This window comes from Oryx dammah, unplaced genomic scaffold (assembly GCF_014754425.2).
Source record: "Oryx dammah isolate SB20612 unplaced genomic scaffold, SCBI_Odam_1.1 HiC_scaffold_2, whole genome shotgun sequence".
In the NCBI taxonomy this organism is placed as follows: Eukaryota; Metazoa; Chordata; class Mammalia; order Artiodactyla; family Bovidae; genus Oryx; species Oryx dammah.
The window spans coordinates 90,895,168-90,909,339 of NW_024070186.1; the positions used below are offsets into that span (position 1 = coordinate 90,895,168).

The following is a 14,172-nucleotide window of genomic DNA, read 5'->3' on the forward strand; positions in this document are numbered from 1 at the left end:
CATACTAACATCATTATTTAGTAGCCACTCTATGGAAATCACCAAAATAAGACAAACGTGGGGAAAAAAATGAGCAACAAACAAAGAATTCTGCCCTGAAGCTATTCTTATTTTAATGAAGAAGAGTTACCATTAATTTAAAAAAAGACTCATCAGGACACAATACAAATGGATAATTGTAATAAGAATATAACTACTAAAATCCCCTTCCTTTCAAGCAATATACATGTACACTGAAATATTGGGAATAGGGAATAGTAGATTTATTATGAAAACCAAAGTCAAATTTCATGAAAATAGGCTCTTTTAATCCGAGTTTTAGAGAAAAACAATTATATAACTTAGAATATGTATATGTAAAAGAGAGAATGAGTCAACCTCAAGTCAAATGTACCTTATTAAGGACCTGGTAGGTACAGAGCATAAAAATTTATTAAAGAAAAATAGTTTTCCCAATTAACACACTGACAAGGAGAATTGTTTGTACATATACTACAAAAGATGGCTTGACATTCCATAAAGTTTCACATTGGAGGGATTTCACATTTTACATGTGCAGAAACGTAAATATCAGTGCCAAAGTGAAAATGGTAATAGCCATCAGCCACATATCCAAGAAGCTGTATACATCACAATGTGAAAGATATAGATGAACTGATTCTCTTTAGAACCCAGAAAAATATGTTACTGGGCAAGCAAAGAACAAGCTGCTGCTGCTAAGTCACGTCAGTTGTGTCCAAGACTCTGTGCGACTCCATAGATGGCAGCCCACCAGGCTCCCCTGTCCCTGGGATTCTCCAGGCAAGAACTCTGGAGTGGGTTGCCATTTCCTTCTCCAATGCATGAAAGTGAAAAGTGAAAGTGAAGTCGCTCAGTCCTGTCCGACCCTTAGCGACCCCATGGACTGCAGCCTATCAGGCTCCTCCGTCGATGGGATTTTCCAGGCAAGAGTACTGGAGTGGGGTGCCACTGCCTTCTCCAAAAGAATAAGCTATCAGTATTTAAAAACATGTGAATTGACCATGATTATTTTAAAATTAAACTATATGTGATAACAATCCTCTTGCCATTCCCACTGGAAGTAGCTATACTGACTATAAAGAAATGACATGATTTTCATGTATACCTTTTAGAATAAGCCTTACTATTTTACCACAAAGCTTGCATACATAGTAGCCCTTAATTATTTATATTTGTAAAGGCTAAAATTAGCATCTGTTAATACTTCAATATCTATTTTTAAAAGATTTTATAGTTTTCAATTATTTTAGATGAACTTTTCACTCAAATTCATCATAAATTAGCTACTGATGCTTCAAATAACTCTGGAATTTGATATATATGTACTATATAACTCTAAAAAATATTTAATACAAATATAGTGGTATTCAAGTTCAAACTTACAGTTCAATTGCCTTGTTCCACATGATAACATATCCAGAAAGAATGAAAGATTCAATATTTACAATATGTGTATTTCCTCTTTCTGTTCCAACATAGAGCCATTTACTCTGGAAAGGTAGATGACAGTAAGTAATTCTGAAAGAAAGAAAATTACAATTAAAATATCTAAATTTTATATCTGGTCAGCATTAAATTCTCTTTACACTTTTTACAATGATAGCTATATAAACAATAAAATTTACTATACACTTAGTAGCACTTATTAGCAGAGTTTATACAGTAAATGACAAGATTATGTCATTAAAAATAATAATGATAAAGCAACCACTATTAAATAAGTGTCTGATATGGACACTGATATATATTATTTCTAATTCTGAAAATAGAACTTTAAGACATATATACAACTTTTCTTTACAGAGGAAACTGAGGTCAAGAATTCATACTTCTACTTGCCTAGGACTGACAGGTATTAAGTGGCAAAATTGGGATTCAAATCCATTACTGTCTGGTTGAAAAATTACTGCATTTCTACAAAGCTATGTTTGGATTTTTATAATAATGTCACTTGAAATAAAAATTAGGTATATATGAAACATAATATTCAGAGTTCTCAGAGAGACTGTAGCTTTGTCTACATGAAGCGATAAATTATTTACTTTTTTCCTGATGCTTGACATTTAAATAGTATAAAGAAAACTTGTAAGGTTAGAGATCCATTATACTATTTCTTTATTTTTCTGTTCTGCCTTTATCTTCACAATGGGCTTTCTGACCAATTTTGGGAACTTGTTCCACAGCCAGAGCAACCATGACTCCTATACATGAAATCTGGGGATTTGTTAGTCTTCTATTCACAGTATCATCACTTCTTCTAGTTTGGCCTACTTATGCTCCTTAACCACTTTTAAAAAGACATGAGGGATAAGTTCACAGTTACCTTCTTGCCAGAACTTGTTATTAAACCATAATATTTCCTAGAATTTATTTAGAAAAGGAGCTGGCAAACTGTTAGAAGAGAAAAACAGAATTCTAATGTTAACCAGACAGACCACTATGAAAAAAAAAAAAGGAAAGTGAATGATAAATTCCAAGAAGGATTTCATCTTGTACCTCTTTATGTAACAGTGAACATGCAGCATGTCAAATTTATATTTTCAATCTGGTTCACTGACTTTCTGTACACCCTTGTGTGTGTGCATGCTCAGTCATGTCCAACACTTTGCAAGCCCATGGGCTAAATATAGCCTGCCAGGCTCCTCTGTCCATGGGATTTTCCAGGCAAGAATATTGGAGTGGGTTGCCATTTCCTACTCTAGGGGATCTTCCTGACCTAGGGATCAAACCCATGTGTCTTGCATCTCCCTGCATTGGCCAAGCAGGTTCTTTACAGCTACATCACCTGGGAAGCCCAAACTTTATCTATTCAAAAGTATCCTGCTGAAGGCACCTAGCACACTAAATTAAAAAACTAGAAGTCTTGTTATTAAACACATATTTACTGAGTTAATTGATAATCTAATTAAAATATAACATACATGATATTAGACAATTTTGATTAAACCTAAAGTCCAGAAGTGCTGTTGCCAAATAAAATTCTACAGGAAATAACTTAATAGTCATGTTTCTAGTCAATGGACAATCAATTTCCAATTCAATCTATCTAGAAAGAGGAAGCTCATTTTAAAAAGGATTTATGATAACCCTTTCTGAATAATCAATAATCAAATCCCTTTCAGTTATACAGTGAGAGTGACAGATTCAAGGGATCAGATCTGATAGACAGAGTGCCTGAAGAACTATGGATGGAGGTTAGGGACACTGTACAGGAGGCAGTGATCAAGATCATCCCCAAGAAAAAGAAACGCAAAAAGGCAAAATGGTTGTCTGAGGAGGCCTTACAAATAGCTGAGAAAAGAAGAGAAGCTAAAAGCAAAGGAGAAAAGGAAAGATATACCCATCTGAATGCAGAGTTCCAAAGAATAGCAAGGAGAGATAAGAAAGCCTTCCTCAGTGACCAATGCAAAGAAATAGAGGAAATCGATAGAATGGGAAAGACTAGAGATCTCTTCAAGAAAATTAGAGCTAGCAAGGGAACATTTCATGCAAAGATGGGCACAATAAAGGACAGAAATGATATGGACGTAACAGAAGGAGAACATATTAAGAAGAGTTGGCAAGCATACACAGAAGAACTATAAAAAAAAAAAAAATCATGATCCAGATAACTATGATGGTGTGATCACTCACCCAGAGCCAGACATTCTGGAATGCAAAGTCAAGTGGGCCTTAGGAAGCATCATTACCAACAAAGCTAGTGGAGGTGATGGAATTCCAGTTGAGCTATTTCAAACCCTAAAGGTTGCTTCTGTGAAAGTGCTCCACTCAATATGCCAGCAAATTTGGAAGACTTAGCAATGGCCAAAGACTGGTAAAGGTCAGTGTTCATTCCAATCCCAAAGAAAGGCAATGCTAAAGAATGTTCAAACTACTACACAATTGCACTCATCTCACATGCTAGCAAAGCAATGCTCAGGCTTCAACATTACATGAACCATGAAATTCCATATGTTCAAGCTAGATTTAGAAAAGGCAGAGGAACCAGAGATCAAATTGCCAACATCTATTGAGTCATCAAAAAAGCAAGAGAATACCAGAAAAACATCTACTTCAGTTTTATTGATTATGCCAAAGCCTTTGACTGTGTAGGTCACAACAAACTGTGGAAAATTCTTCAAGAAATGGGATTACCATGATAACCCTCTATGTGAGACAGCAAAAGAGACACAGATGTATAGAACGGACTTTTAGACTCTGTGGGAGTGGGAGAGGGTGTGATGATTTGGGAGAATGGCATTGAAACATGTATACTATCAGGTAAGAAATGAATCGTCAGTCTGTGTTCAATACAGGATACAGCATGCTTGGGGCTGGTGCACGGGGATGATCCAGAGAGATGATATGGGGTGGGAGGTGGGAGGGGGGTTCAGGATTGTGAACTCGTACACCCGTGGCTGATTCATGTCAATGTATGGCAAATCCAATACAGTATTGTAAAGCAAAATAAAGTAAAAATAAAAATAAATAAATAAATGGGATTATCAGACCACCTTACCTGCCTCCTGAGAAATCTGTAGGCACGTCAAGAAGCAACAATTAGAAACAGACATGGAATAACAGACTGGTTCTAAATTGGGAAAGGAGTACGTCAAGGCTGTATATTGTCACGCTGCTTATATAACTTATATGTAAAGTACATCATGAGAAATGCAGGGCTGGAAGAAGCACAAGCTGGAATCAAGATTGCTGAGAGAAATATCAATAACCTCAGATATGCAGATGATGCCACCCTCATGGCAGAAAGCAAAGAGGAACTAAAAAGCCACTTGATGAAAGTGAAAGAGGAGAGTGAAAAAGCCGGCTTATAACTCAACATTCAAAAAACTAAGATCACGGCATCCAGTCCCATCACTTCATAGCAAATAGATAGGGAAACAGTGGAAACAGTGACAGACTTTATTTTTCTCAGCTCCAAAATCACTGCAGATGGTAGTGACTGCAGCCATGAAATTAAAAGATGCTTGCTCCTTGGAAAAAACGCTATGATCAACCTAGACAGCATATTAAAAAGCAGAGACATTACTTTGCTGACAAAGTTCCATCTAGTCAAAGCTATGGTTTTTCTAGTAGTTGTGTATGGATATGAGAGTTGGACTATAAAGAAAGATAAGTGCTAAAGAATTGATGCTTTTGAACTGTGGTTTTGGAGAAGACTCTTGGGAGTCCCTTGGACTGCAAAGAGATCTAACCAGTCCATCCTAAAGGAAATCAGTCTTGAATATTCATTGGAAGGACTGATGCTGAAGCTGAAACTCCAATACTTTGGCCACCTGATGCAAAGAACTGACTCAATTGAAAAGATCCTGATGCTGCGAAAGATACAAGGTAGGAGGAGAAGGGGACGACAGAGGATGGCATCACTGACTCGACAGACATGAATTTGAGCAAGCTCTGGGAGTTGGTGATGGACAGGGAAACCTGGCATGTTATAGTCCATGGGATTGCAAAGCGTTGGACATGACTGATTGACTGAACTGAACTTTCTGAACAAAGAGAGAGTAAAAAAAAAAAAAGCTAATCCCATTAAAGTAGACACAAATACAGGAGTTTATATGGTTAAGGAGAAAAGTCTAAGTAATGAGACCTGAAGCAAGTGGCAAAATTCCAATACAGACTTTACATTATGTATAAGAACAATGGAATACATGAAGAAGTTCCAAAGAGAATTATAAATATTCCTTGAACCACAGTACTGAATTCCTCATTCTGACTGATAAGAAACTAGATCCTTTATGACAAAAGTGTTTCATCTTATGTCCAATGTCCAACTGATGAGTAGTGGTTAAACAAGTAAGAAAGAATTCCAGAATTAATCTGAACCCAATAAAATCACTAATTTGAAAAGACATATGTACACCTATGTTCACTGCCACATTACTGACAATAGCAAAGATATGGGAGCAATGTAAGTGCCCACCAATACGTGAATGGATAAAGGAGATGTGAAATATACATATACAATGGAAAATTACTCAGCTACAAAATGAATAAAATCTTGCTATTTGTGATAGTATGGATGGATCTTTGGTTACGTGAAGCAAGTCAGGCAGAAATACACCTATTATATGATTTCACTTAAAGGTGGTATCTTAAAAACAAATCAGATGAATATAACAAAACAAACAGTTATAGACAGAGAACAAACAGGTCGTTGCTGGAAGAGGGAAGTGGGAAGATGAGTGAAATAGGTGAAGGAAGTTAAGAGGTACAAACACCTAGCTACAAAATAAATGAGTCATAGGGATGAAATGTACAGCATGGGAAATAAAGTCAGTAATGTAATATCTTTGTATGGTGACAGTTAATAACTAAAATTATTGTGGTGATCATATACAGATCTTTAAAAAATTTTTTGCAGCTCCTCACTTCTGACTTACTGTTATAACTTCTTAAACAATATATAAAAATAAGATATAAATTCCTCATACTTATGGCTCTTATATACACAAAAATAAATATGAATAAAACTAAAGTTAGAATTCAAATGACACTAATTTACATGAGTGAGAGATTTTTTTAAAACTTAAAAAACCTCACAATATGGATATGATTCTGTCTACATAGGTTGTTTCCAATTTGGTGAGTCTACACTTACTCTGTGCTTCTCTTTTACCATTTAGTACCTTTGAATTCTGTTCCACAGTATACCATCACATAATTTTATAATTATTTGGCATGAATACATGATACATAACCCATAACAATTAAAATGATACTACTTGATGCCAACACAACCATAAAATGCAATTATAACTTCAAATATTAAATTGTATGGCAGCATTTTTGCATAAAATGGTTTATTCAAATCATTCAGGATATTTCCATTAGTCTAATTATATTAATAATAAAAAAATAATTATAAAACAAAAATATTACCAGCAGAAATTACTATGGACAATTCACAACCCCAAAACTATGCCCATAGATCCTAGTTTGAGAAACACTTTCAATACACAAACCAAAAATATACATTTAAAAAGAAAATGGCTTAAAGTTATAGAAATTATGTTGTATAAAACAGTGGAAGATTTCAACCTTGTAATGTTTTTCCCCTAAATTCTAATGTAGTTCAATTTTAGTCTTATTTTTTTAATCTACAGTGAAACTGCTCAGTCGTGTCTGACTCTTTGCAACCCCATGGACTGTAGCCTATGAGGCTCCTCTGTCCATGGGATTTTCCAGGAAAGAGTACTGGAGTGGGTTGCCATTTCCTTCTCCAGGGGGTCTTCCCAACCCAGGGATCAAACCCAGGTCTCCCACATTGCAGGTAGATGCTTTACCATCTGAGCTACCAAGGAAGCTTTTAATCTATATTCCAGGTGAAACTTCTAGTATCAAGCATGATGACTCTGGCGACTCTGGCTCCTGTTCCTTCTAAAATATTTATAATCATTCTTTACAACCTGGTTATACTCACCGTCAGATGTATGATTCTGCATATTAAAAATACAAATAACAGGGAATGACAATTCAGTAGTTCTGGAGTAATATCTAGGATTACTACTTTAAAACTCTTTCTGGGTGGCTTTGATGCACAATTACCGTTAAGAACCATGAAATTATAAAAACTTTATATTTCTAGTATAGATAAATATCTCACTAAAACGCATATCCCAGATTCCAGTCACACAAACTGACTCCATGGACCTGGGGAGGAACATATGACTGATATTTTAATAAATATTTTGCTACTCAACATGAAGTCTATACCAGCAGCATGGATATCACCTGGAACTTAGCAGAAATTCAGAGTGTCAGGCACAACCCCAGAATTAGAAATGGCATTTTGTGAAGACCCCCCACGTGAGTCACACACACATGAAAGTTTATGTAGCACTCCTCTAGATGATTCTGATACAGATAATTCAGGAACTACATTTTAGGAAATGTCCTTCTGTGGCTGAATGACTGCTGCTTACTTACTCTTCAAATTTTAGGATAAGAACCTAAACTACTAAATTAGTAGTAGGAATGACACCTTGTAGAAGGGATAACGTGATGTAGTACCCCCGAAACAGCTCATGACGGTTATAATAATGATGATAATAAAAACCCCAATAACAGGAGAAAGAGACAGACAGTATTCTCTCAGCATCTGAAGCCAAAGATTGATATTTAGGAGTTTTAGTTGAAAAACTAAAATCATATAAAAGCAAAAATAAGGAATCAAAATTTGTTTAAGAAAAAAATAACTTTGGACAGCCTGTATCTAGCTAGAATTATAATACAAGAGATAAAACTAATTAGTGAAAATTTAAATTTCATTGTCTTAATGGGCTTTAATTAACCAGATAGTAAAAAATTCACTGAATTTTATTGTTCATAATTAGTTGGAAAACAAATGTAAGTCAAATTTTAAAAATAAGTCAAATCTTTGCATTCCTGTAGGGAATAATATGGTTTTTTTTTGCAAATGCAATTCTAAGAAGCTTATTCTCATTCTTCTACAGTGACAGAATTAACATTTTGTATCTAGAATATTTCAATTTCCAAATGAGAGAAGCAAGTTAGTGGAAGCCACATGGGGAGAGTGAGAATAAGTCACAGGTCTTCTGGTCAGGGCGATTAAAGAAATATAATGAAAGCCACACTCCACCCCAGTAAGATGCCTCCCTCTATCTCAGGTGTTAGTGAAGGCCAACTAAGCAAACTAAACTTCTGTTCTCATCAGATAGCAGTTAGAGGACACCTGTGCTTCTGCTGCTAGAGCAACGTCAAAACAACCCACCCAAAATCAAAGGTTTAAACAAAGCCTAGGGTATCAGAATATTATACTGGAAATGTTCAGCTTGAATAAAAAATCATGCATATAAAAAAAAAAGAAAAATTTCAACGGGAATGTATGAAAAATAGCTACCAGCATGAAGATGATACAGATGTTAGAATTCACTGATAAATATTTAAAAGAAGGTATCGTAAAAATGGAACAATAATGAATAAAATATAATGAAAAAAGTATAAAGTATCAGCAAAGAAAAGGGAGTATAAACAAGAACCAAATACAAATTTCACTACTGAAAAGTACAATAAAGAAAATACTTTTAAAAAAGAATATATTTAAACCTACAGATAAACTGAACAGCAGAATGGAGGAAACAGAAGAAAGAATCAGTAAACTCAAATATAAAACATTTATCCAATCTGTAAAGCAGAAAGTAGATGTTAAAAAAAAAAAAAAATCAGACTCAGAGACCTGTGGGACAAAAACAAAAGGTCTAAAAATCATGTTATCAGTTTCCCAGAAGGAAAAGGATGGGACTGAAAAAGTAGTCCAAAAATGTTTAAAACCTTTCCAAAATTGGTAAAAGTCAAAACAAAGGATATACAAAACTGAAAAAAGAAAAAACCCAAGCTCAAAAGGATAAACCCAAAGAAACAAAACCAAGAGAGACCACAACCAAACATCTGAAAACTAAAAAAGAAAAGAAAAAAATCTTGAAGGTGGCAAGAGACAAACAAGACTTTAACTACAGGGGGAACATTCCAATGATAGTAGATTTCTCATCAGAAAACAGGGAGCAAAAAGGAAGTAGAGCATTACTCAAGGGTATAAAGAAAAGAACTGTCAACCCATTATTCTATCCACACCAAATATATTTCTATTTTTATTAAAAATGAAGGAAAACCAAGAAATTGTCACTAAAAGATCAACTCAAAGAGAATGGTTAAAGGGAATTTACTTAAGAAAAATGAACGATAAAAAAGGAATATCTGAATATCAAGTGTGAATAAAAATAACAAAAAGTAAAAATATGAGTAAGTATAATGTATTTTCATTCTCTTGAATTCCCTAAATTATGTTTGACAGTTGGAAAAAAATTATAACACAGTCCAATTTGGTTCTAAATATAGAGGAGGAAAATTTATTATAAATGAGGGAAATACAGGAAAATTAAAAAAAATTGGTCTTTATACTTCATTCAAACTGTGAAAATGCAATAGCAAAAGACTGTGATAATTTGTTTACATATAATGAAGCACCTACAGCAACCTCTAAAGAAGTGAAGTGATACAAAGAGACACTAAAAAGTAAAGATAAATAAATGAAATTCTAAAAAAAAATTAAAAAGAGAACAGCAAGAAAAAAAATACCAAGTGAAAAATAGAGAGATTTTCTCCAACAAGCAGACTACAAAAAATAAAATGAGATCTTAAGTTCTGAGGTATCAATTACAGAAAATATAAACACCAACTAAAATACACAGATTGACAGGTTGGGTTTTTAAAAAAATAACCCAACTATACACTGTCTACAAGAAACTTTACTTATATTGAGCTAACAAGAAGGACAAGGTATACCACACAAACATTAATCAAAAGAAAGAAGAATAAGTTATATAATATCAAATAAAGAGTTCTGAGGTAAGAAAATATCCAGACAGACTTTATGTAAAGATAAAATATCAGTCCACCAAGAAGAAATTATAATCCCAAATGTGTGTGCATACACCAAACAACCGGTTGCAAAATACATGAAGCAAAAACTGATAAAACTGAAAAGAAAAAAACAATTTATGATTCTAGTAGGAGACTTCAACACCTATCTCTAGAAAATCAGTAAGGATACAAAAGAACTCAATACAGCCATAAGCCATCAGGAAGTAATCAACATTTATAGATTAATCTGCCAAACAGCAAAATAGACATTCTATCCTAGAAGTCACAAAAAAACATATACTAAGACAGATGATATCCTGGGTTAAAAAACAAACCTCAGTAAATTTAACATAATTCAGGTCATATAGAATGTGTTATCTAAACACAACAGAATCAAACAAGAAATCAATAGAACGATAATAGGAAAAATCTCCAAATATTTAGAACTAAGCAACATACTTGTAATCCATGGGCCTAAGAAGTCATCACAAGTGAATTCAAAAAATACACTGAACTGAATGACACTGGAAATGCAATATATCAAAACAGGTGAGAGCTTAGATATTGACTTGAAACTTTTCCTAAAGCAACACCGAAAGGGAATTTATAGCACTGAATATGTATGTTACAAAAAAGGGAAAAGTTTCAAATCAGCATCTAATCTCCCACTCTAAAGAACCTAGAAAAATAAGAGCAAAAGAAAGCCAAACCAAGTAGACAAATAATAATAATAATAATAAAATAGCAGAAATTATGAAACTGAAAACAGTAAAACAATGGAGATATAAAGCTAAAGTATAAATTTAAAAACAATTATAGAACTTGAGTGGTAAAATCTACAAAACACAGATGAAAGAAAAGATATAAGTAAACAAAGTGTGTTCATGAATTTTAATACTCAACATTGCAAAAATGTCAATTTACATTTTTATAAAACTCTGGCATAGTATTTTTATAGATTTTGTTGCATGATTATTTAAAATTTATATGAAAGGCAAAGGAACAAGAATAACTAAAGCAACTGTGTAATTCATAATCAATGAAACAAAAAGCAATTCCTTGAAAAGGTCAATAAAACAGGAAAATCTCTGGCAAAACTGACAAGAAAAAAAGATAGTAAAGACAATTTACCAATATTAGGAATTATAAAGGAATATTACTGTAGATTATACAAAGTTAAATATGATAGTAACAATTTTACAAAGTATATCTGACAACTAATGAAGTGAACTAATTCTTCAAAAAAGCAAAAATCAGAGCAATTCCCCAAATCTGAAGTAGACAGATTAGTCCCAAATTTTAATTTATAATTTTTAAACTTCCAGAAAAAAAATCTTCAGCCCCATGTGGTTTCACAAGAGAATTCTATCGAATACTTAAAGAAAAATTATCACCAATTGTAACAATCTTTTCCAGAAAATACAAGAGGGAAAACTTCCCAAGTCATTCTATAAAGACAGGATTACCTGAGAGTGAAATCAAATGAGGACAATATAATAAAGAAAACCAGAAGTAACTTTTACTTGTCATTTTAATTTCGTAAAGCTGGGAAGAGGGAGAAAACTATGCACCAACAATCCTCATGGATACTGGTGTAAAAGTCCTTAACAAAAGATTATCCAATAGAATACAGCAATATATAAAAAGACCAACAGAGGCTTATTCCAGGAATGCAACGCTAATTCAGTATTGGGAAATCAGTCAATGTAATTCATCATATAACAGTTTAAAAGAGATAGATAATATGATCTTATCAACTGATGCAGAAATAGATTTGACAAAATTCAACACTCATTCACATTAACAGCAAAAATAGTATTAGAGAGTACTCTCGCAACTTCATAAAGATCAGCTTCCCAAAGCCTACAAGAATATATTTAGTAGTGAAAAAATGAATGCTTTCCTCCCTAAAGATCAAGAACAAGACAGCATGGCTTTTCTCATCCTTCTCAAACTAAACATAGTTTGAGGAAGTTCCAGCCAGTGCTAGAAAGCAAGAAAAAGAAATAAAGGCATGTAATGCATAAAACTTCCCTGTTTGCAGATAATATGATGGTCAACATAGAAAATCCTAAGAAATCTGCAAAGAAACTCATAGAGTTAATAAGTTCAGTAATGTTGCAGCATATAAGAGAAACATACAAAACTCAGTTTATTTCTGTCTACAAGCGATGAACATGTAGAAGCTGAAAACTGAAATGCAACACCACTTAAAATCACTCAAAATATGATATACTGAGATATAAGTCTAAAAACAATCATAGAACTCGAGTGCTAAAATCTACAAAACCTGGTTGAAAGAAAAGATATAAGTAAACAAATTGTGTTCATGAATTTTAATACTCAACATTGTAAAAAACATCAGTTTACATTTTTATAAAACTCTGGCAAAGTATTTTTGTAGATTTCGTTGACATGCTTATTTTAAAATTTCTATAAAAAGGCAAAGGAACAAGAATAACTAAAGCAATTGTGCAAAAGAAGAATGAAGTGGGAGAAAACCACCTACCCAATTTTAAGACCATATTTATCTTATGTAAATAAGACTGTGTTGTATTTGCAGAGGGATAGAAAGATAGACCTGGAGAAGGCAATGGCACCCCACTCCAGTACTCTTGCCTGGAAAATCCCATGGACAGAGGAGCCTGGTAGGCTGCAGTCCGTGGGGTCACTAAGGGTTGGACACAACTGAGCAACTTCACTTCACTTTTCACTTTCATGCATTGGAGAAGGAAATGGCAACCTACTCCAGGGTTCTTGCCTGGAGAATCCCAGGGATGGGGGAACCTGGTGGGCTGCCGTCTATGGGGTCGCACAGAGTTGGACATGACTGAAGTGACTTAGCAGCAGCAGCAGAAAGATAGACCAATGCAATAGAATAGAAAACACAGAAAAATAAACCCATAGTGAAGTGAAGTGAAGTTTCTCAGTCATGTCCACCTCTTTGCGACCCCATGGACTGTAGCCCACCAGGCTCCTCTGTCCATGGGATTCACTAGGCAAGAATACTGGAGTGGGTTGCCATTTCCTTCTCCAGGGGATTTTCCCAACCCAGGGATCGAACCCAGGTCTCCCACATTGCAGGCAGATGCTTTAACCTCTGAGCCACCAGGGACGGTCCAAATGACTTTTGACAAATTTGGAAGGCAATTCAATGAAAGAAGTTCAACAGACAGTACTAAAGAACTGGATATCTTCTGAGATAAAATTGAATCTCTACCTAAACTTCAAACATACAAAAACTAACTTGAAGAAGACCATACATTTATATTTACATGTAAAATATAAAACTCTACCAAAACAGGAGAAAATCCTTGGGATCTTGGATGAAGTGGTAAGTTTACAGATTTGATCTAAAAGTGAGTGGTCCATAATGACAGAACTAATAAATTGTGCTTCATCAAAATATAAAACATCTTCTATACAAAAGAATCTTTTATGAGTATCAAAATAGAAGCTACAGACTGGAGAAAATATTTACAAATCACATATCCAACAAAAGACTAGTATTTAGAATGACTTTTTAAATGCTCAGAACTTAATGGTTAAAAATAAAAATACATGAGAAAGTGCTGACAAATGGAAAATCAATTTTATTGGACCCAGGAGAGAAGTGAAATCTTGGAACAAGCTACAACTTCAAAATTTCTATATAAGAAGGAGTTCCTAGGGCAACCAAAAAACAAGGGAGACAAAATCAAGGACACTAGAAAAATCTGAAGTTTCTGGTACCCATAGCCAGAGCAAACATCGAAACAGCCTAACTCCTTA

General features: G+C 34.1%; 1 protein-coding gene across 1 annotated transcript in view; it reads right to left on the minus strand.

The window, feature by feature from the left end:
- The window catches only part of STXBP5L (syntaxin binding protein 5 like), a 344,970-nt gene that overhangs the window by 208,828 nt on the left and 121,970 nt on the right, over positions 1-14,172 (minus strand). The window contains exon 6 of the mRNA XM_040250785.1: positions 1,405-1,539. Within this exon, the coding sequence (XP_040106719.1) occupies positions 1,405-1,539 (135 nt within the window). The remainder of the gene's footprint in view (positions 1-1,404; positions 1,540-14,172) is intronic.